The following is a 24,449-nucleotide window of genomic DNA, read 5'->3' on the forward strand; positions in this document are numbered from 1 at the left end:
CACCAAGCTCCGCGGCGCGATCACACACATACACACACTCACACACACACATACATACACACTCGTGTTTCGGCCTAAACGTTTCTGTGATCGCGTGAAGCAATGAGGCTGCGCGAGGAGCCGCGGACCTGGAAACAAGGAGCACGTGGGACTTGACGGATCCACCCACGCTCTTTGATGAGACCTGATGGGTGCAACTCTCGGCTGTGTGGACCCAAGGGTGACACCGGACAGTAGACGAAACTAGGATACATGTGAAGTCCTTAAGTGGAAACAAATTTATAATTCATAACACTGTTCCCATTCATTTGATATGAGGCTTTAATCTGTTCTTCTTTAATTGTAGCATATTAATGCTTCAAGAGCATTTTGCTAGAATCACATAAGCAAACATGATCAAAAATATATTTATCAGTAATTTGGTATTTGATGTGACTGTTTTCTCATACTTTCATTGCTACAGATCATTGATCTGCATACCCCAAAAAAAGAGTCCCAGGATACAATTGAAGGGTCACAAGATGACTGGGATTCAAAGTAAGCAAAATATTAGTTACACTATACTAAACCCCTAAACTATCCACATTTTATTTGGTACTATTATGTCTTCAGGCCCCTTATTAGTCTTTATATAAATCTGATCTGAGGTGGAAACTGATAAAAGGTCACAAGCCAAAACAGTTGGGAACCACCGCTACTGGCCAAAAACCTCCCTGAAAACCTCAAGATGATGGAAACCAACATTTCTGCCAACGTTGCAACAAATCTGGTTATTTCGCTTGAGACTTGTGTATTCTTGTTTTTCTCTGTGCTCCTGTCACAGGTTTGTAGATGGGTCTTATTGGGAAAAGCTGTTCAGTGCACCAGTCAGGATTTAGCAACATTTGGTTGAGCTGTTAAAACTGCAAAGTTGAAGGCAAAGATAAAAAGGAATGTAGCTCATATAGACCAATATCGGTCCTGAATGTAGATTATAAGTTATTTGCTTCAATCCTATCTAAGAGACTGGAGTCCATTGTCCAGGAGCTGGTAGATTTAGATCAAACAGGTTTTGTATTAAATAGACAGTCTCAGGATAATTTAAGGAGAACACTACAAGTGATGAGCCATGTTACATCAGAAAATATTAGTGCAATATTGATCAGCCTAGATGCCGAAAAGGCATTTGATTCGGTGGGTTGGGAATATCTATATAGGGTACTTGCAAGGTTCGGCTTTAAAGACGGCTTCATTAAGTGCATTAAAGCGTTATACCTTTCTCCAACAGCCAGGATCAGGGTTAATGGACACCTGTCGCAAACTATCTGTCTGAAAAGAGGGACACGCCAGGGCTGTCCCCTGAGTCCGACCTTGTTCGCCTTATTTATTGAACCCCTGGCTCAAGCAATTAGAGAGGACTCTGAGATAAAGGGGATTTCGATCAGAGGAGAAGAACATAAGACTTGTATGTTCGCAGATGATGTTCTGCTTTTTATTACAAGCCCTGACTCAAGTATTCCTAAATTAATGTCCCTATTAAAGGTTTATAACGCATATTCTGGATATAAGCTAAATATCCAAAAAACTCAAGCCCTCACATTTAATTATATCCCCCATCCAGATACAAAGAGGAAATATAACTTTAAATGGGACTCCCCCACGATAAAATACTTAGGAATAAACCTAACAAAAGACATGTCAAAACTCTATGAAAACAATTACGGCCTCATTAATAAAGAGATAAAGTCTGACATCTCTCGATGGACTCTCCTCCCATTAGATATGAGTAATAGAATAGAAATAATCAAAATGAACGTGTTGCCGCGGTTTCTTTATCTCTTCCAGTCATTGCCTCTGGAGGTACCCCAAAAACAGTTTGATGAATGGAATGGATGGATTTCAAGGTTCATTTGGAACAGTAGAAGACCCAGGATACAGTTCAAGACATTGCAGCTGAAAAAAGAGAAGGGAGGGAGAGCCTTACCATGCTTACAGGATTACTATTATGCTGCGCAGCTGAAACCTTTGGTATGCTGGTGTGCCCCAAACTATGAATCTAAATGGAAATCCTTGGAAATTACACAGATAGATACTCCAATACAATCAATAATAGGAAATAAAAGACAAGCTGAAAGAAATTATAAGAGCTTGAATCAATGGACTCAGTTCACTCTTAAGCTGTGGTTCAAGGTATTGAGGAAGTTACAAATAGAGAAACATGCAAGGGTCTTGAATTGGATAGCATATGATCCAGAATTTGAACCTGCTAGGTTGGATGGGGCCTTCAGACAGTGGACTGGGAGAGGTATCACTTCCTTCTGTTCACTCACCTCAAACGGTGAATTTCAGAGTTATAAGACAATTTCAGATACATTTGGATTGGAAAAGCAGGACTTCTATAGATATCTGCAAGTCAGAGATTATTATATTAAGAAACTACAAATCAAAGAGGAAAACAAATACAGTTTGATTTCTATATTTCATGATGCATACCAAGAAAAAGACAATAAAAAGTTGGTCTCAAGAATATATGGAAGTATACAAGCCTCCAGAAATCACTCTACGATATATATCAAACAAAAATGGGAGAGGGAGTCAGAAACACAAATTTCAGAGGAGACCTGGATGGAAATATGTGAGACTCAAACAACCACTGCAAACTCAAGATCGTTGAGAGAGTTTGGCTGGAAGAATGTAGTGAGATTCTTTATCACTCCCAAAATAACTGCAATGCAAACAGGCTTGCGCGACCGGGGCTTCTGTTGGAGAAAATGTGGAACCTCAATGGCGAATCATTTCCATGTGTTTTGGGCCTGCCCAAAAATCCAGTCATACTGGGGGGAGGTGGCTAATGAGATAAACAAAGTAATGGGAGTGGAGTTAGTTTATTCTTTTGTAACTTTTTATCTTGGTAAAATACCTGAAACACTCCTACACAAAGATAAATATTTATTGAAGATACTTTTGGCAAGTAGCAGGAAAGCTATAACCCGAAAATGGTTGCAGGTTGATTCTCCAACATTGGCCCAGTGGCGTGGGATAGTGAAAGAAATCTACTGTATGGAGCGACTTACTTTTGTTTTAAGACTTGAGTTAGAGAAATGTACTGAACAATGGGAAAAATGGATTATGTATGCACTCTGTTCAGAATAGTATGACATGATGTATGGAGAAAAATGTGTTGAGATTTTAAATGTAACACCCATGATGACCTCATGTTCTTTGTTTTTATATTTCAAATAATTGAATAAAAAAAAAAGTTAAAAAAAAAACAAAAACTGCAAAGTCGAGTTAATGTTATACTTTCCAGTCCTCATTACAGCTTTTGGAAACCTATTCTTGTCTTTTTTATATTATTACATTTAAATATAAGTAACCTTATTGAGCAAACATTACTATGGACTGCAAGCCATCAACACAACTCCCTCAGATAGACGCTCCTACACAAGTCTTGTCAAATGGGAGTCTGTGGGTGGACGTGCCAAGTACTTTCACCCGAATATTTGAGATTAGTATTTTTTTTTTGCTTCCCGACACCATCCTTGCATTCCCTTCCCCCTTTTACACCACAACAACCAAAGTGTCTTAAATGGCACCAAGCTGCTACAATTCTTGTCAGGACACAGAAATTATCCCTTCATCCAACAAATCTGGATAGTTACGGCGTTATGGAACAAGGCATGGAGATCAGATATCAAATATTGTTTGTGTCAGCTGGATGCTGGGCTGATGAGCCAGGCAGGACACATCGACCCTCTGTTGCCCTTCCTCATCATCCCCTCCCTCCCCGTTTGGCTCTCCTTTAGCCTACAAGTGGAGTCAGCACTTATTAAGACAGCAGGAGAAATGTACCTTCAGTTCACCCCAACAGGTCTTAACTTTGCTCTGCCTGAGCAACATTTTCTAAACTAGGCAGCAGGAAAAGTATATAGTTAAAAACATTTATTTAAAAACACTGTACAAGAATCGATGTCACGTCTTTCCACATACTCAAATCACGTGCAGTTTCTCTTTGATTGTTGCATTCAGCACCTGTGGTTTAAAATATGCTTGTCAGAAAACATGGGGTTTTGAGTTTTGTTTGCTATGATCAACAATGACATGTCTTTAAGGGAGGTGACCTTACACAAAACTGAGAAGATGATAACCCTCCCTGTGGCTGCAGCACGCTACTGTGAAGCAGTCGTCTCTCCTTGACAAAGCCAGTCCTTTGGCTCACCTTCAAAAAGGAAGGAAACGCCGTTTGACATTAATCAGACAGTTTTCTGTGTCACAGGTTGTGCGAGTCCTCCACTCCACTAGCGCCTCATCAACGCCGGTGCAAGTGGGATTTGATCCAGACGCAGCACTTACAGTAATTGAGTAATGCCCCCTTCAGAAAAGCCTCATTAAATTCTCAATACCGCCATGTGTTCCCGGACATAGCTGCTGAAAGACTACAGTCAGCAAGACATACAGAGTAGTGGCTGGGGTTCTGTGCACAAAGAGAATTAGGGGTTGAGAGGAAAAATGATAATGGATGCTCTTCAAATTCATGGGAAGATGCAGCATCCACTAAATAACATCCATCATGACAAAAAAATAAATATAAAAATCTGCATCTCTAAAAACAGCAAAATATTACACTTTAGTTTGCACTAAGTCTTAAATATTTACATTATATTAGAATTATGTTGGTGAGCATCAAGCTTTGATTCTTGAAGAGGGATTCACAGCTGCAAAGTCACAGACTTACACAGCTTCCAGGTAATAGTTCCTTCCAGTTCTTTAAAATGATCGAGAAAATACCCGTCAGTGCTGAACCTCAACAATCTGTACAACAGTCCTGGAAAACGACGAAGGGTCCATTTCTTCTCCACACAGTGAGGCCGCCGGGGTTGACGTCTGAAGGACGGTGTGTAGACGGGACTCGTAGCTGGAGTTGTGCGCCCAGGTGCACGGCCTGTGGAGGAGTTCCTTGTCGAGCTCACAGCCCTGCTCAGTGGGCAACGGGGGAGCGGCCGAGGTCGGTCCCAGCAGGTTGCAGTCCCAGTCGGACTCTGATGATGATGTGGCTAAGTCTGGGATGAGGGCCGACTCGATGCACACTGAGGTGGAGTGGGATAGTGAATGCTGAGAGTCCTGACTGGAAAACACACTGTTAGATTTATCAGCGGGGAACTGAAGTGGAGGATCAAAAGTCTTTGCTTTTGAGGAGCGGGGCCACGATGGACAATCGCCAATAGAAGTGCTACCACGACCTAAAACGTCCATTGGATTTGGTGCCAGAGTGAAATTCTGTGCAGTAGGAACACAAAACAATGTGAAAGTCTGTTTTGAACCACGTGTTTCACCAGTGCATGTTGAAGAGACTGTTGGGTTGGGAAAGGACTGCAATATCGGAGAACAAGAAACCTTCTCAAATAATAAAACGCCCTCAGGTTTTGCCTCAGTGTCACTTTCTGGTGTTGCAGACGTATGCCCTTCTTCAGTCCAGCTTACACTGTAACTAAATTTCCCTGTGATCCTCCTCTTTTTGCTGTGGCTGTGTTTGAGGCTGGCTGATCTACAACGCTTTTTTGGGTTTGGCGACGTCATTGACCGTTGAGGGGGGGGACAAGATGTACCTTCTGCATTTGTCAAAGCCACAGAGGGAGGAAGTGGGGTGGGGGCAAATATTGTGACGGCGGGGACTGACCGAGACGCACTTTCTGCAGTGTCCATTTCACAAGTGTGTCCTTCCAGAGCCTCCTCTGCAGTGTACCATTGAGGGCTGAGGACTGGGGGATCTGTGTACAGGCAGTGCGGCTCCATAATGTAGGAGGAATTAAAGACTTGTGGGCTGAGGACCGGTGGGAGGGAGTAAGGGTCAGGGGATGGACATGGCCTGTCAGGGGATGGACATGGTGTGTCGGGAGATGGACATGGTGTGTCGGGAGATGGACATGGTGTGTCGGGAGATGGACATGGTGTGTCGGGAGATGGACATGGTGTGTCGGGAGATGGACATGGTGTGTCGGGAGATGGACATGGTGTGTCAGGAGATGGACATGGTGTGTCAGGAGATGGACATGACGGCCCAGGGGATGGACATGGCGGCCCAGGGGATGGACAGGGTGTGTGGGGTTGTGGCTCAACATCCAATACCGGCATGACTGGACTTAGAGGATGGCTGTTGGGGAGGTGGCAGACTGCGTTGGTGGTGAAAGGCTGGGTGTCAGCTGGTGGAGTGGCTGGATTTGGGGTGGGAAACTGAACTCCTGGTGATTGGCTGACTGGGACAGAGGAAAGAGAGCCTCTTGTAGGGCTGGAGATGTGAACGTCGAATGATGAACCTTGTCTCTGCAGGGCCTGAACAGCATGCTCCGTCTCAGCATCGGAGAGAGGCTCCAGTTCACAGACATCTTGGAAGGGTAAAGGAGTTGGTGCACTAGAGAGAGGACATAGAAAATGCTAAAAATGCTCAACATAAACTTTTCATTCACTGTGGTTCAGTGAATAAACAAATGAATTTAACAAACATTGGGGACATTGCTGAGCAAAAATAAAAACTCACCTGTTCAGTGTTTCTTCTGATTGTTTAGATGGACTGGGGTCGAATCCTGGAACCATTTCAGCCACGAGCTGATCCACCACACTGTAGTTTGAGAGATCCAGCACAAATGCACGGTGCCGATCAGACTGCAAGTGCTGCAAAGGCCAACAAAGACAACAAGTCACAGATGTCAATACAAACAAAAAAAATTAAGGCAAAAAAGTCAAATATCTACCAGCGTAAAAATTCCAGTAAAAGGAAAGGAAAGATACCCACCTCCTCCAGATTAGTGAAGGGCTGATGACAGCATTCACAGTATGACAGGTCCTTTTTGCGCGGCCGCCAAGGTGAAGGGTTACAGCTGACTGGGGTTTGAGATTTGTCCTGAATGCTACTTTCAACTTTTTTCTTCTCTCTAATTAACAAAGAATGAACCACTATTATGACAAATCCTTCATAACAGACTTCTTTACACCATTAACCACACTCTCTAAACTGAGTTTATTTCCTGTTGCATGTTTCTTCTATTAGTGCAAGACAGGAAATGAAAGTAAATCCAAACTGTTATATATTTATATCATAGTTACAAACCTTTTCATTTCTCCTTGCTCTGTCTGTTTTTCAAAAAGAGGAGGGGGAGATTCAAAGGGACTAAATCGACCAGAGTACCAAAGAGTGGGGAAGGTCATAGATTGCATGTGCAAGGGCTTGTATTTCCTGGTTGCATAACAAAAACAACAGAAAGCATGAATTAAACAAAATGTTTTAGCATCAAAAGAGATACACATGTAAAACAAAATACAGTGTAATAACACTAAACAACTGAAAGCAGACAGAAAAATATATATAACATATCACCATTGTTATATGTTCACATTGAAAATGTTTCAGACCACTTTTAAAAACTGAATGCGAGATTACACATCTGAGATCAGCCCCAGATAGGCCAATATTCAAGTGTTTCAGATGTCATGGGTTCAGTTTCTCACAGCAATGGTCGATGCATTACCAGAGCACTTCAATTAACTGAAATGAGAGGGCAAATGAAAAGACCTGTTAGCACACAGGGATCCCCTGCAGGAACAGGCAGTGGAGCTTGCAAAGCCGCATCAAATAGAAATCGTATCCGCTTGAGCTCTGGGCTCCTGGGGAGCGGCATCACTGGGGAGGGAGGGGGGCTTGTCACATAACACGATGGGACTCCTTAACAGGCTCAATTAAGAAAATCATCTGGGCTGAAATGCAAACCACCAGAACTAGCGCTCAGTGGGGTAGGAAGGGCATAAACACGGGACAGGTTGCTGCCTCCCATTGTTGTTTCACGGTCATTATGCTTGAACTGCAAAGAGGGATCGAATCTGATACTAAACAACCATTACATGAACTCAGGCAGGCTTAATAACTTAATTTTCCTTTGCCTTGCCGAATTGCAGCACGTCTTTCTTGATCAACTGGAATCAAATTCAGAGGATTTAAGTGGTCCGTGCTAAAGAGATATAGACTGCACTGAATGAAAGATGAAACTCACCTGGTCAAGTCCTCAATTTTAAGATACGGAGACCTCAACGCTGCAGCTGTTGAAAGGGAGAAGTAAAAAAAAAATTGAATTAACCAAAATCGTCGTGTATACTCACAGAAATACAGCATTATAGGGAAATAAACACATTAGCAGCAAATAAACTAACCTTTGACGGCAGGACAACCTTGTTGTTTGGTGTTGTAAGTTCTCTGTGTAAAAAAGAAAGTTTAGATAAGACTCATTAATATTAAGGGGCAAAGGCCGAGTTACATTACATGACAGCAATTTCAGCGGTTCTCACATTTTCTTCATAAACCCCAACAGATTTTATTACAGTGGGAGCTTACTCTCCTATCTGTTCTGACCTTTTTCTTTACAAATTCACCCATAAACTTTTCTGATGTGCAATGGCTACATTTGGATATCTGGTGAAGTGAAAAGACGATACCTCTGGCTTCTTCTGTATCACACTGAAGCTCTCTCGAGTCAGCTGCTTCAAATACAAAAGGACATCTGATACCACATTAAGGAACAACACACGACTTTCACACACTGTTCTTTGATTAAGAACATGATATTTCTATGTTGGTAAACAGCTGACTGCTTCTGCTTGAATCAGTGATAAGAAACAGCAGAACAAAGCATAAGCACCTGCATGGTGCCATCTGCTGTGAGCAGACGTCCACTGCACCACAGATGTGAACACATACAAGCCAGACAAGAATTTGTATCATATCATGTTATTATTTCTCCTAGCCACTCCAGTACATCAAAAAGGATACCATCTGCATACAAAATCTTCACTCCCCATGATCGGGCGTTGGCCAAAACACTGCTCCCCTGCAGTCGTTCCTACAAGTCAGAATGAAGTCAAGAAAACAAACCACGTCAGTCTTCAGTATCACCAATACCTGCAAGCTAAAAAAAGATCACAGATCTGCAAGACAAACCATATTTTGGCTACACTGACTTACATTGTTGCGAATGGCTTTTTCAAGCAGAGCCTTCCCACGGCTGCCACAAGCCTGTAGAGAAAAATACAGCCCAGATATACATTTAATTTTAGCTCATTAATCATAGTAACATCATTGAGATATTGTCCTAATGAGTTACTGATGTGAACAAGAGCAATAAAAGGCTGGGTATTTTTCTTTGAATGATTATATGTAGCATTTTAATGATTTCTCACATAAACGCATAACAATTTACATTATCCACATTAACATTAATTCATATCGGGGCACTAAGTAGCATCCAACAATCAATTATTAAATTATTCAGCAAGGAATATATAAAATTCAAAATAAACAAGCATACAAATATGTATTTTAGGTTTTATTTTAACAGGAGTTTAAGCTGATTTCAAAACACATTAATTAGGAGACCAATCACAGACCACATAATTTAAGTTAAAAGAATCAGCTGAAATGTATTTTAAATGGGTAATATTTAACGTAAATCCTTTTGTGATTTTTTTGCCAGTTGTGTAATTACCAACCAGCACACTTGTGAGCTGTGTGGATGTAGATCAGTACCATTGGTCTGGGAGTTGCTGGTCTCGTTCGCTGCTTGTCTTGGCTGAGGACACTCTCCCGCGTCATTATAGGGCATTGGGTGTCTCCACTCGTCCCCTTTGCCCCTGCTTTGGAATCTGTAGACTTCTGCCCCTTCAGGCCCTCTTGGCTTCCAGTCACAACAAAGCTCACATCCTTGTGCAGGAAACTCTCAACCCCCTTCAGAGTAAGGAAAAAAAACATACATCTGCTTATCAGTTTCTGCTGAGGGCCATCTGCCATTGTCAGACATTTACGTATGTAAAAATGTAAATGTAACTTGAACATCTGTAGGTCTAAAATTGACCCAGATAACAGTAGTTATAAATGCTGTTAAACATTCAATGAATTGTCTGCTGAAATGGCCAGAAACTATCTACAAACTACTTCATCAGTACCACAAACATTTTTTTAACTGTTGATGGTCAGAATTTACATAAGATAGAGTTTTCAGTCATTGCTTTATTCCATATGTCTTTTAATTCAACTTAAGGAGACAACAAAGGGATGTTACTGTCGTGCCTGATTCCAACACACAATAAAAAGACACAGAGAATTGTCACATTTTATGCTACAATGTGAAAATAGGTGTACTGTCACTGGCTTTAGCTACTATATGTTCTTCAAAACAGAGCTAAACTATCACACTGTCTTGGCACTAAAACAAAAGTGCAAGAACTCAAGCAAAAAAATGTTCCTCTGACTTTGAAGGCAGACAAAGTGATGCAAATGCATAATAGTTCAAATCAATAATACTCCATGCAGAGGGTCCACATGCCTACTAACTTCATCTCTTCACAAAAGCTTACCCCTCCTAGAAGAGCTATGGCCTCCAAAAGCAGGGCTGTTGCGCGTTTCTTCACACTGTCCAGGTAGAAGGTCTTCCCCTCCAGCTTCTTCTGCCCAGGACACAGAGAGCCCAGGAGACCTCGCTCCTCTGCATGCTGCTGCATGATCCTGGTCCAGTGTAAGCTTACAGCTTCACAGAAAAATACCAGGATCTGCTTAAAAGAGAAACTACTGGTGTCACTAAATGACTGCAAGTTGGTCTGCAAGTTAACAGAGTGCAAATAAAAACAAGATCCTGATAGACTAGAGATAGCCAGATAATCTAAACAGCTTTTGATCTAATAATATCTAATTACTTTGTTTTAACAATGCTGTGGCTAAATCGATTTGGATAAGTTAATACAAAGTCTTCAAGATCTTAAGTGAAACAAACAATATTAATGCATGACATTTAGATTAAGTTACTTGAGTGTTCTCGTCAATGGTGAGATTATTGTTGAATTTACAGTTATTAGTTTGCCCTAAACAGTGTTGTAGCAAGTTTACAACCAGCATGGAAAAGAAAAAGCACGTAGCTTTAACTTACTACCAAACTACAACAACGCAGTGCACACACTATTGACCTAGCAGCCTTCCTAGCTTAGCACAACTGAGCAGTGGTTACTTAGCATTAGCTGACCTTAGCTAGCTTAGCTTTCCTGGGACTAGACAACGCCTCAGCAGCAAACATGTCGGCTGCTCTGTAATGAGGGTAAACCTTCTATTAAACCCTTCTCCACATCGTCGGAGCAAAGAAAAGAAATGGGGCTCACTTACTGTTTGTTACTGTGCTGGAAAACTTGCGATAAATATATTTTTTGGTGCAGATTCCCCAAAAGGTGGTCGAGGGGCAACCGCCGTTTTTTTTAAAAACACTGGCAGAGACGTAAACGCGAAGTTAACGTCATATCCGGGAGAACGCTGCCTTCAAGGACTGGCTTTCGGTCTCTAACTGACGGACCACATCTCAGATTTGTTTCAACTATTCAAACAGTGTTGTTTTGTAATTTAGCGATGCGCTGACACGAAATTACACCTAGTCTGAGTATCAGTCAGCTTCTTAAAGTCGACCTCTCAAGCATCAAAGTATTTCCTTATCAAAGTCGCGCCGCTTGAATTCTGATTAAGTTTCTGACTGGATGTTGAACGCATCACAGCCTATGAAGTGGTATCATTATCTTTGGTTGCTTTGTTCCTTTCTAAATCTTTTTTCAGGTTTCCTCGAAATAATCTCTAGAATAATATTTGTAGCTCATTAGGAGAATGTGTGTAACTACATACATTCACACATGTGGGCTTTTTTCTCTGGTTTTGAAGTATGCATTTAATTCTATACAAAGTCCAGCAGGGGGCAATGCGTCTGTGGATAAAGTAATCTCAGTGAAGAAAATGCATTGGAAATTTTAATAGTTACACCTGCCCTCATAGTGCAAATTGAAAGCCATGTTTACATGATAAAATAAATGTATTGTTAGTTGAAAATTCACCGCTGAACCCATTATAGGCCGATTAAAACTTACATATACTATCTTTTATACTGTAATGACACCAATATTGTTAAAGGTAAGACTAAGACCACGACCAGAAGACAAATACCAATTCTTTATTCAAAACATGCACTTTTGGTTTATAAAAATAAATTTCACAGAAACACTGTCACAGTGCAAAGGACTAGCCTTATGGACATTTCAATTTGAAAATCTGCAAATAAAAGTATGTATTAATGACAAGGAATACTTTATACTGTACCAGGCCTGGGAAAAAAACACGACAGGCCAGGGGCACTAGTTATGTTTTTGTCGTGTAAATTACACAAACTGGACTAATGGTTGAAAAAACTTTCATAGAATGAATTTCAAAGAAAAGAAAACTGAACCAGCTTAAACAATTAAGACACTGACAACAATTTGAGCAACGGGGTTAGGTCATTAAAGCCTACCAAACACTTCCATTGACCGATGAATTTCAAAATTGGTCAACAAATAAATGAAACCTTCTTTTGTCCAAGAAATGACACAGGAACACTGAAAAACAAAGCATACTCTCATTTGTATTTATGGCTGAGGAAAACAGTCCATCACATCAAATAATATAAACAATTTGCACATTTAGAACAACAATATTGCTCAAAGTGTAACCCTTAGATGGTAATTAAACGACTACTTATTCAACACTTGCACTTATTGCACTTGAAGTGATACAGAGTCAACAGGAAGCAGCACTTCGGCTGTTTCAGAAAGGCACTTTAGGTTACAGCATGGAAGCCTCGGCATATTCACAAGGAATCCAAGACTACACCAACATCTTCCTGCAAAAGCTATTGAACAAAATAAACAAACATTTATCCAGCTTTGGCACAAACTTAAAGGCTTATATTTGTTCCCATCCTTTTTACATTATCTTCAATGATTTTCTTACAAGTTTCCATTTACAGATTAGAAGTAGAATCTGTCTTGTACTGTTGAGGTTTATAGCTACCTAAACTATACTAATAATACTAATGCTGTATACACTTTACTGACAGTGTAAAGCCAAAAGTTTAGTCTTAAGCACAAGCTGATGCTCTTTACAATAAGAACATTTGCTGTTTTTGCTGCTATTGACTAGTGTCCTGCAATCAAAATAGGGCTGTGACTAATAATTAGTATTATATGAATCTGTTTGCTATTTTTAGAGTTAATCAATGAATTGTTTAATCTATAAAATGTTCAGTTTATACTGGTGTAAAACTGAAAAAGCAAATTCTCACATTTTGAAATGGTGAATATTTACCATTTTTCCTGTCTGTAATATGTCTGCATGAACATGCACCATTTGTTATCCCTGGGCTTGTTTAGGTTTAAAGATGTTTAGCAAATAATTTAATCATTTGATTCTCAGGACAGAGCTATCAGAAGACTGACACAAAGTACACTAATAATCCCTAATAACTATTTAGATCGTATGAATACCATTGAAAGGAATGTAAACTGGGGGCCGAGTTTTTTACACAAGGTACAAACAAACTAACGTGAATACTGTGTCTGGATTTGCATTGTTTAAAAATAACAAAACATTAATAACAGTCTGTATCTCAGATCCACTCAGAGCCCTTTATGACTCCATATTTGCTGCTACTACTGCTGCTGCCTCTGTCTGCGTCTGCCTTGCTTGAGGCGTGTTTGGAGGCCTGCCGGTGTTTCCGTTCACGGTGAGGCTTGTTGTAGTTATTACCGTGGCTCTGTGGCTGGCTGTAGGCCTGGTTGTCTGCCTCCAGCCTGTTCTGAGGCTGATGGGCGTCCTTATGGACAGCTCTGGGGGCATCTCCCAACCCTGCTCTGCACAGGTTTTCATCATTATTGGTGTGCTGCTGACGCTCCTCTTGGGCTATGTTGACGTGGTTCTGCCGACACGCCATCTTGGCATTAGTGAGATCAGTGATGGGAAGTGGTTGGTGCCCTGTAGATGCCAGAGGAGGCTTAATGGCGATGTTGTACCCAGGTGGAGCTGATGGGGCGTTCCAGGAAAAAGGGTAGCTGTTGTAATCCTCTTCGCTCAGTCCTGCCTCATTGAGAGCTCCTTGTCCCCGTGTCAGCCCGTATAGCTCCTCGTCAGGGAGCGGCGCCTGGCGGGAGCGTACGATCTCACAGATGGTACCTATGCCCAGGTGAAGCATCTCCCATATATTGAGCGCCAGACAAAGCAAGGACACTGTATACATGATGATGAGGAAGATAGTTTTCTCTGTGGGCCGTGAAACAAAGCAGTCCACACTGTGAGGGCAGGGCAGGTTTGAGCAGACGTAGGACGCAGGGACGGCAAATCCATACAGGGCGTACTGCCCACACAAGAAAGCCACCTCCAGCACAGAGCGGACCAAGAGCTGGAAGACATAAATACGCATCAGTCCGTCCTCTTTGATACGCTGGCGCCCATCATGGCGCACCTTGACCTTCACTTTTCCATCGCCACTGTTTCCTTTAGCAGCCCCACCACCGTCACTCTCCACCTCTGCCATTTCATAGATCATTGGGTCTTCTTCTTGGTCATCCTCAGCCTCTTCAATGCCCCTGTGCTGCCTTCTGCCCGCAAGATAGGGCTTCTTGGGTTTCTTCCGTGAAATTCCACCCAGTTCATCTCTTTCCTCCTGCTCCTCCGCACGAGCAATTCTGTTGACAGCGTAGCCAAGGTACATGAGTGACGGCGTGGCCACCAGAATAATCTGGAAAACCCAGAAGCGGACGTGTGAGAGCGGAGCGAAGGCGTCGTAGCAGACATTCTCACAGCCCGGCTGGCCCGAGTTGCAGACAAACTTGCTCTGCTCATCGTAGTAGATGGACTCACCTCCCACGGCCGTCAGCACAATGCGGAAAACGATGAGGACCGTGAGCCAGATCTTGCCCACGAACGTTGAGTGATTGTGGATTTCTTCCAGCAGACGAGTCAGGAAACTCCAACTCATGGTAGTGGCAAGGAAGCTATGGTGAGAGGCAACACACACCTCCTGTTACTCCCCTGTGGAGAGAGCAGAAACGATCAACCTCTGTACCATGCATACAAATTATTATTTCTACAAATAAAGACACCCCACACTCTTCTGCTGTATTCACAAAGTATTTCAACTCCAAGCACCCAAGGACCAACTTTTGTGATAACACGCATGGTTATCACAGCACGTTGGTCCTTGGGTTCTTTTAATAGCTGTGCCTTAAAGCTCACATCTAAACAGACACTTGGCATTAGTACACAAAGGGAAGAGTAATGACAATGATGGAATGTCTAACCATAATTGCTATTGTTAACTGAAAGTCCCAGACTCACATTGTACACTGGGTTATCACTGTGTCTCACCACCCAGATATCCAATAAACAAAAAACGTTCTCATCTCATCTTCTGAAGAAATAAAACGTTGTGCTTGAAAACGACTACTGAAGTACTAAAACTCTGGAGAGAAATCAGCAAAGGTGCTTTGCCACTTTTTTGAGTTATTCTTTCATTAAATTAAAATTAAATTAAAACTGTAAAACCTTCATTGTCAGGTTTGTATCAGCTGTGGAACGTGAATTACCATCATGTAACCACCATTTACTCCTAATGGATGTGAAGAATTCACAGAACAAAAACTAGAGTAAAGGCTTTCACTCATGATCCACAAGCATAATGATTATAATCAGCACATTATTATGAGACATGATTAATATTTGCATATTAATATATGACATTACTAGCTTTTAAACATAACCTTCAAATGATAGGAGGTAACTAGTGTGTACACTCTCATTAACACACATAGCTTAACATGTGATTTTACTTTCACACATATATAATGTAGACAAAGAGCAGTGTATTCATAATCAATGGATCAAACAACACAACAACAGCATGGGCTACCATTAGCTTTAAATACAACTGAGCTCCATGCTAACACACACTCTTCGTGCTGTAATTATCTGGACAAGTCAGAGGTAAAGAGATGCTCGAAGGCAGTAGCGCACTAGATGGCAGCCTAACTGGCTCCATAGAGATGAAGCAGCAGTAATTAATTTCTGAAAATATGAAACAAAAAGCAAGAAATCACTCTGTAAGACTGAAATGAGTGTAGACAGTATACTTTCTACACTTGAATTTCGATGATAAAATCCTTTTGATCCTCTCGTGGACTCGACTAACTCACACTATATCTACCCCTGAATAAACTCTGTTTAACCTGCAGACATCCATCTGGCCAAACCCTCTGCAGCCGACAACTCCACGAGTCATTCATGTAAGAGGAAATCTAAGAGCCAGACTGCTGTGGGACAGACTATGTCTGTGAGTGTGTGTGTGTGTAGGAGTTTGGAGGGCTTCTAAGGATAGTGTATATTCCATTAATGGTTGCACATGACGTCCATTTACCTAGTGTGTACCCAAGTGTGTGATGTCAATTATGTTGTACTGCTTTTTGGCAAAACAAAAAAGCTTGTTTTAGTGGTTAGGAATTAAATCAAAAAGATATTCATTCAATCAGCCTGCAGCTTTGATCTCAGTGTGACCACACTATTTGGCCAAATTAGGCCCTGTGTTAGTCAAAGGGCAGAAAACTAATCAGTAACATATTTGATAATGGACTTTTTTTTAAATCTGTCAACCAAAAAAATCATTAATATGCTGGTTCTAACTTTTCGAACATGTGGATTGAATGATTTTCAGTGTTTTATATCACTGTAAATTAAATGCATTCTTGTTCATCATCAGACATCTCAATATATTCCCATGGGCTCTGGGAAATTTTTCAGGTGACTTAATTATCTTAGTATGTAAAACTCTGGTGAGCCCAGATTACAATATACAAATGCTATTTCATAAGTGCATACACACATGTAAATTTTTCTCGCTGACACTTTGTTTATGATAGGCATACTGACACACTGTCACATTGAGTCAGTGTGACCTTTTATGAAACCAAGTCCAGCTGCTGTTAACATGCAAGAAAAAAATGGCTGTCTCATTAAGAGTCACATGCCCTCTAAAACTGCACATCTGGCCATGTTGTGTAATGTACTATTTGGAGGCCCAGCAGCACAGCTAACACCACCCAAACTCACGGCAGGAAACTGGGAACAACCCTTCACATCGCTGATTTTCAGCTCAGCTCATCAGCAAAGAAAATCATGCTGCTGCATTGCAATAGGGAGGAGAGCACATTGAACTGCAAGTCATAAGATCACGCGTTATAGATCATAACAATCCTACACCTTATGTCACAATACGATATGCAAACACACTGACTGAATTAGGCTAATCTAAAAAAAAGTTTCTCCATGATTTTAATAAACTTTGGTGCCGTGTAGGTGAATGTTTTGTTAGAAGGTTCCCCATGTCGCTTGTATTTTTGGCTCTGCAAGCATGTGGACAAGGACACACATGTATGCCACAAGCACAGAAGTTATTTGATTTCTGCCAACTGTGTTTTTACAGCCTAGGTCTTATTTTCAAACTTGATCTGGATCATTCCTATTGGTAGGGCTGCAGCGATTAATCGATTAGTTGCCAACCGTTTAATTATTCGCCAACTATTTTGATAACTGATTAATTGGTTTGAGTCATCAAAAAAACTCTCTGATCCAGCCTGTTGAATGTAAATATTTTCTGAATTTTTTTACTCTGTGAAAGTAAACTGATCATGTTTGGGTTGTGGACAAAACAAAGCATTGGAGGAAGTCAGTTGGAGGAGAAACGACATAAATAGACGACAATCCTTACTAAAGTGAGCACGTTTAGATGAGTTTCAGTTTTTGTTGCCAGGTTTTTTTTTTGTAACAAACACACCATCCTCTCTTATTAAACATGTAGTGTGCTGTCAACACTCTCTGGCAAGTATGTACGTGAAGCCACAGAATCCAGCCGTATGTGGACCAGAAAATAAACCCCACAGATATGTCTTTACATAAAACTGTGTTATTATTGATTATCATAGTCATTTCATTCTTTGTAAAAACTGAAAAAATGCATCAACAGCTCCGCAGCCCAAGTTGCTAGCAGTGCCACATCGGATGCCTGAAGGTGAAACAGTGCATTTTCCCCAGATGTTTCCCAGACCCAGACCATCAGCCTCCAGTTTCCTACAGTGACAGTAAAAGAACTATTTGCAGAGTGTAACTTTAAGGAGTTGGCAGCCTTGTACTTGCCTATCTAAGAAGGCTTCAAGCTGTGAACGTGAAGGTTTGTGGTTTCTGGCAAAGCAGTTAAAACGATGTTCCACCCCAAATCTATCTTTTGAGTGTGAAACACTCACCCACCATTAACATGAAAGGCGCCTGTAAACAGTTTGTAGTCTGCTGACACGGCACCTCCTTATTTCAAGTATATTTGGGGAGGGGGGGGTTCTTGATTACAGACATGCTACACACCAGAAAGCTGATGAAAAAAAGGGAAATGAGTGGAGGAAGTGACTTGCAAAAGAGGTCCCTGGCTGGACTCAAACTAGGTGCGCTGCGGCCACGTGGTCAGCATCTTAAATGTAGCTAACAGTTGCCATATAGCCAGAAGTCATGGACAAGGTACAGCTTTGATGTGCTGATCAAGAGACATCCATCGATCCACGATGACACGCATTAATACGGTACCAGTATATGAGCAAGAATTTAGGCCACCAAGACGCCCCAAGTTTGACATATACATTATACATTAATCAGAAAAAGGCCACGTTTAGGTTTGTTTGTTATGACTTGTGTGTATTCAGAGCAGATTTATAAGAAGGGAATAAAAATGAAATCAGGTGGTAATAATTAGCAGACCTGAGTCTTGTGTTTTGATTCTTAATGAAGTAGCTCATTACAGTTGATTACAAAAGGAATTCAGACCAACAAACAAGCTGGAGAAAGGACTGTCAGGTTAGCCAACGAGCTTTAATAAATGCATTATGATGTCTTAATCACAGCACATTTACTTGCTTACTAAAATAACCGTCTGTCAGGAAATGCTACAACAAAGGACTGCAAGTGTAATAATCCAAACTTCGAATTCAGCATCAGTGTAAACTCAAATAGAGAGCCCACGGGGTACTTTGGGGGCACTTTGTGAGCTTTCTGCCCAAATATGTCAAACCACACACAGAAGATGCACAATGTGCAACATAACGTGATCTAGACACAAGCCTCTAGCGTGGAGCGCTAATTTGTCCTGCCAGAGAAGCCAATATAAGTACAATGTGCTTACATAAGAAATCAATCACCCAGCTAAAAAGAGCTGGGAACTACCAAGTGGTCCTATATGAATTGAAGGATTAGTGCCATGCACGGAGGAATCTCAACTGAAGCAATTATTTTGCTCTTTTGCCCTTGAGTTTTTTTTCCAGTGAGAAGCCTACTTTGTTTTTCACATTTCACCATATGTTATTTCACTGTGAAAGTAAACACACACCAGTGCTTGCATTGTTCCTCCTCAGCAAAATTCACCCTTTATGTTAGTGCATCTTTAATTTGATTATAATTACAAGAAGATTCTGAGCAAACTGATTAATTCCAGGTTTTTGTGTTTATTCTCACTAAGTGAGAGTGATAACAAATGGACTACAAATATCCTTTTGTTTTTAAACATACTATCATTATAAGTTTGTAAAACAACCAGCACTGGTTCTGCTTCTCTTCCTCCTCCTCCTTCTCAACTACGACGACAACAACAACAACAACAACAAAAATAATAACATGTTTTAAATGTTAGTGTACTTACACCACAGGGTCTAATGAATTTTAATCACCATTCTCTGTATTTTTGCACAACGAAGTGAATCTTATTACCTATTTCTGTTTTTTCCTTCGTATCCTCCTCGTTTTCCCGGCTGGAATTCAGAGATATTTCAAACTCCATGTGCCTGCAAAGCACACAGATACAACACCATAACACATCTGTTTATTCAAATCCCTCAAAGAGTTAATATTTGACATAACTGTTTATAATTGTTCATTTTCTTTATTGATAGTTTCATGGTGATTCTCAGTATCACATGTATGTAACTGTTTTGTTCATAACTAAAGTTTTCACTTAACACGGCTATGCCTCTAATTTAAAATCTAGAAGAAAAACTAAACTTTACGGTTTAAGTTTTAAGTTTAAACCTTTATGTTCTTGTGATCACTAATTATTTCTTTCTCATTTACTGCTAAAAAATATTGTAAATATAAAAGTTACCCAGCTTTTTCAAATGACATAAAGAAAAGCATCTTAAGACACAGATCCAAATAACTATAGGAGGATTTTGTGCTGTACTCGGTTTCCAATTAATCATAAAATAATTTAACTCTGGCCAGCAGCTTGGACAAAGCCTATATATCAGTCATGAATCATGTAAGGACTTAAAAGACAAGTTAAGTTAAATAAATGATAAATACATAACTCAATTTGATCTATGTACTTCTTATTTTCTTCAGGATCAGATAGGCACCTTTTACTGCAGAGAGTAGTGAATTAATCAGTTGGACAGAAAAATTAATAGCCAGTAAATTTGATATTAGATTCAGATAATTTAGGTAGCTGGTTGGTTCTCTGGTCATTGTGAATGAGAGATTTGCTGCTTTTCTATGTCTAATATCAATAATAATACTTAGCTAACATCAGCTGATTGAATATCTTCAGACAAAACAGCTATTGAAGCTAGGCTCCAACTTTTAAGGCGTTTTCCCACTTTTTTCTAATATTTAATGAGCTACTACTAAATAAAAAAATACTGATGGATAATAATTACTATTTGCACCCAATGGACCTTCAAAAACACAAGTGGACTTCATCTTGGATGCTAGCAACGTTAAGCTAAGGTTAAAGAAAGACTGGCAAAAAGTTTCCCAAACGGTTTTAACCTTGAGAGCAATATGTTGTATAATGCTTATTATTCTCTGTCGATTATTATCAAGAATATTTGTCCTGTTACAGCAACTTAAAAAACTTGCAAAACGTAAAGAAAAAGTTAATCAGCAGTTGGGTAACCGAACCTGCTGGTGAACATTTGTAACATAACTAGCTTAGTCGGCTAACCTAGCATGACAGTTTTAGTCACAATTCATGTTAACTGGAAGAAAGAAAGACACATCTCATGGTATTTCTAGTAGCTTCTCCCTTCATCGTAATTTTTCCTCAAACACACCCACAAGTTACAGGAGACAGACATACATGCGCCTACCTCATGTGTGAATTCATCACTGGATCTTTGTCATTTGGCGCCGCTTCGCTCCGTCAGAAAGCTGCTGGATCAACGTCAAAACCTCGGAAATAAACCGGCATGAGACGGTGCTCCTGTGCAGAGGGAATGAAATCTTCATCGCCGAATTACAGCAGAGGGTACTTAGATTGAAGTTCACTCATAAATTTGTAGCAAAAGCTTTGCGTGGGTAAAGTTCTCAATAATTTGAATGTTAAATTGACTTTTTAGACCCGGAGACTGGACTGGAGAGAGAGAGATTGAGTGTGAGTAGAGGACTAACTGAGCTAGTGCAGGGCAAGGAGGGGCTTGTGTGTGTGTGTGTGTGTGTGTGTGTGTGTGTGTGTGTGTGTGTCTGACAGAGAGAGAGAAAGCAAGAGAAAGTTAATTAAGCATTATGAGGCAGTTTACCTTATTGGTATTAGGCTAAAAGGGCAAAATATAACTCTGTTTGCAAATTCACAACTTTCTGCACATAATTGCATTTGATTCATGGAAATTAGTTATGGGGACATATGGTCTTACTGTCATGGTCATATACAGGCAAACTATGACTTTCAGTCAATGGCATACCTGCATATGTTTTTCCACATACACCACCTTTTCTCTTTATCTGCAGTTGAACTCCTACATCTTGATCTTATGGGAAATACCAGTTCTACTACCATGTGAAAGCATTTAAGTTCTGACCCGTTTACTTAATCTTTGTCTATCTGTCATCTTGAACATGTTTATCAACAAGATTATCTGGTGACAAATGAGGGCTTACTCTTTAAATGGCAGATTTATCCACGTCAGACAGGTTAGGTGCACCTTCATGAACAATGAAGAGAGATGTTTTACGTCAGTGCAGCTTAGCATGTCAAAAATGTGATGTTACCGCCACATCTTTCTGCACAGACACAGCTACAGTTCATTGCAAAGTTTTTGGCTTCCTCCTGTTCTTTCTAGTTCTGGCTGCACAGACAGAAGAAAAAGTTGGTCGTAAGTCAGGGACTTATGAGAAAGGCAAAGACGAGCATTGTCAGAAAACACATATATTTACCACGCTGTTGTCTTTGGACGGTGGCTGAAACTGAGCAGGCACCAACAGTTTGTTTCATCTTCTTCCATCAGCCTTTGGATACAAATCATGAATCTGAAACGTTTATTCCATCGGGAGCTATTTGCCTTCTGCTAAGGAGTCCTCAACAAAGTGCCTTAAAGGGGCACTCCATGAATTTTACACATAAAGGTCGGTTTACTCGTCATGGAGAATACTACTCAGTCTGTAAAACAGCTGTATAATGTCATCTGTAATTCTGCTGGGAGCTTTCTAAAGCTTTCTAAAGGTATGAGCGGCTTGTGTACGAACTGGGGGTGTGATGTTTAAAACAGACACTGAGGCTTTAATGAAACATGCTATGTTGTTGCATCATGGGAATTCAGGTAGATTAGTATATTGGGTTTTGCAACGCCAAATGATCTCCTCTTAAATGTGGACGTGTTTTCAGAGGTGAATGTCAAACTGTGTGAACCATTTAGGCTCATGACTCTTTACATGCATTTACTTTACCTTGCAATGGCAAATGCAAGTTAAAGGACAAAACTAGAAATGGAGCAAACTAAATCATGGGCAGGCTGCTTTAGATCAATAGATTAAAAGTCAGGATCATTTTGGCAATTCTTTTAAAAAACATGCCTCTTACAAGTCCTTAAAATTTCTATAAGTGCTCCTTTATTACACCGTTGACTACGTTTGCCAAAAATATGTGGTTCTGATCATTTTCAACTACATATTTGAATTTGTATGGCTCAAGTATTTTATTATATCGCACACCGCATGGCGTCTGTTCAGCTTTCCTCTGCTACAGCAGCGCCAGATAACTCGTGACTATGCTTCTCACTGCAGTATGTCTTATTTTATGATATTTAACATCCTCAAGGACACATAGATACAATTCAAGCATTGTTTTCTCTGTGGCTGATGACCCACAAGCGAAGGAATCTTCATTTTATCACCAGTGTTCATCTCAAGGACATAGACAAACGTCAGCTCAGGCAGCCCACACGTCCTTTCCATCTCCATTTGTTGCTCACTGACTGTTTCTGTCAGGGAGAGCCACCGCTCAAAGCTATTAGCTTGACTTTTGGCTGGCATTGTATTCTTAAACTATCAGCAGGAGAATCAAACACAGACGAGTGGAAACACTTACAACTCTAATCAGCCTGATAGCGTTTTGGCATAGGAAGTCCACATCCTGATTCAGAGTGACCTCCTACAAGGCTCAGGGCCCTTAACTGAGTTATCTTTCACCTCAGGAGTAATTGAATGGAGAAAAATCAATGAGAGTATCCATAAAAGCAATCATCGGACAGCCCTGCCAATTTAAAGCATTTTAACAGTTGAGTGTCTTCTGTTATTGGTGGGGGGGAAGGGCTGTATCAGCTGGTACGTGGATATTGATGGGGAGGTACAACAGGAGGTGGCGAGCCAGTCATTGACGAGTTTGAGATCCTCAAATACGATTTGTCATCGTTCGCCACAGATTGATGTTAATTGGGTTTTCTATCCATTCACTCTGCAGGTAATTGAAAATTGGGTTGGACAGCAAGTAATCTTTTGCCTGTTTAATCATAATAGACACAGTATGTACTCTTTCTCTGACAATGTCAGCTTCAATATGACCTAAATTGAAGGATCAATTCTGGTAGGATCAATTGAGCTGAGAGTTGCAAAAGTCCAGAAGCTAATAGAGAGGTTTTCCAAAGGCCAAATGATATTGGAAAAGGAGGGCAATACATAAGTAATGAAAGAAAAGTAAGTATAAGGCCACAAGTGTTTTTTTTTTGCTAAGGACACAACCATGAGGAGTCCTGAACTGACAACAGAAAATATAATGGCCGACAATAATGGTCAGCAATGGCATGAAGTCAGCCGAGGGACAGAGTGACAGAATAAATCAGAGAGAGAGAATCAGATGTAGAGAGAGAACAATGTTGGAGAGATTGGATGGAGAGATAGACAGAGTGAATGTCTTTATCTGATCTGACAGAAATCAAACTAGAAAGGGAGAAAGGCAGCATGGGGGAAGAGAGAGAAAAAAAAGGGGTCAAATGCAGGAAGAAGGTCACGGCGGGTAAAATGGACACAAAATAGGCCGAACATCCACTCAAGTAAAACAGCTGAATCAACAGATTACTTGGCTGACTTCAGCAGCAGCACATTGCGACATGAAGCATGCACGGACACCACACGCCACCATGTAACCACAGCCGTGAGCCTTTGCTGTCATGTTCTCATACAGCTGTTTCATGAATTCACATCAGCACAACTGTTTACGCCGAAGGAACCCTCGTTCTGCTCTTGTCACATGGTCTTCTCATTAATCCAAACTCCCTGTTAGCTTGATGGCAAAAATGTT

General features: G+C 40.7%; 2 protein-coding genes across 2 annotated transcripts; both read right to left on the minus strand.

Moving 5' to 3' along the window:
* Window positions 1–3,951: 3,951 nt before the first annotated feature.
* Window positions 3,952–6,593, minus strand: LOC139219949 (uncharacterized). Its single transcript, XM_070851964.1, has 2 exons — window positions 6,515–6,593; window positions 3,952–6,388 (listed from the first exon to the last, which is right to left on the minus strand). Exons 1-2 carry the CDS (start codon window positions 6,568–6,570, stop codon window positions 4,771–4,773), a joined length of 1,674 nt encoding a protein of 557 aa, XP_070708065.1. The 5' UTR covers window positions 6,571–6,593; the 3' UTR covers window positions 3,952–4,770.
* A 6,873-nt stretch (window positions 6,594–13,466) lies between these two features.
* LOC139219950 (gap junction gamma-1 protein-like) lies at window positions 13,467–21,095 on the minus strand. Its single transcript, XM_070851965.1, has 3 exons — window positions 21,028–21,095; window positions 19,652–19,725; window positions 13,467–14,887 (listed from the first exon to the last, which is right to left on the minus strand). The coding sequence occupies exon 3, from the start codon at window positions 14,832–14,834 to the stop codon at window positions 13,467–13,469; it is 1,368 nt and encodes a 455-aa protein (XP_070708066.1). The 5' UTR covers window positions 14,835–14,887; window positions 19,652–19,725; window positions 21,028–21,095.
* Between the last annotated feature and the right edge of the window lie 3,354 nt (window positions 21,096–24,449).

This window comes from Pempheris klunzingeri, chromosome 20 (genome assembly GCF_042242105.1).
Source record: "Pempheris klunzingeri isolate RE-2024b chromosome 20, fPemKlu1.hap1, whole genome shotgun sequence".
Lineage (NCBI taxonomy): Eukaryota > Metazoa > Chordata > Actinopteri > Acropomatiformes > Pempheridae > Pempheris > Pempheris klunzingeri.

What these genes read in the sequence shown, in the direction of transcription:
- LOC139219949 (XM_070851964.1), bottom strand. Translation starts at nt 6,570, where the DNA reads ATGGTTCCAGGATTCGACCCCAGTCCATCTAAACAATCAGAAGAAACA. An exon ending in TCAGAAGAAACACTGAACAG is followed by an intron (nt 6,389 to 6,514) that starts GTGAGTTTTTAT and finishes TCCTCTCTCTAG; the next exon opens with TGCACCAACTCCTTTACCCT.
- LOC139219950 (XM_070851965.1), bottom strand. Translation starts at nt 14,834, where the DNA reads ATGAGTTGGAGTTTCCTGACTCGTCTGCTGGAAGAAATCCACAATCAC.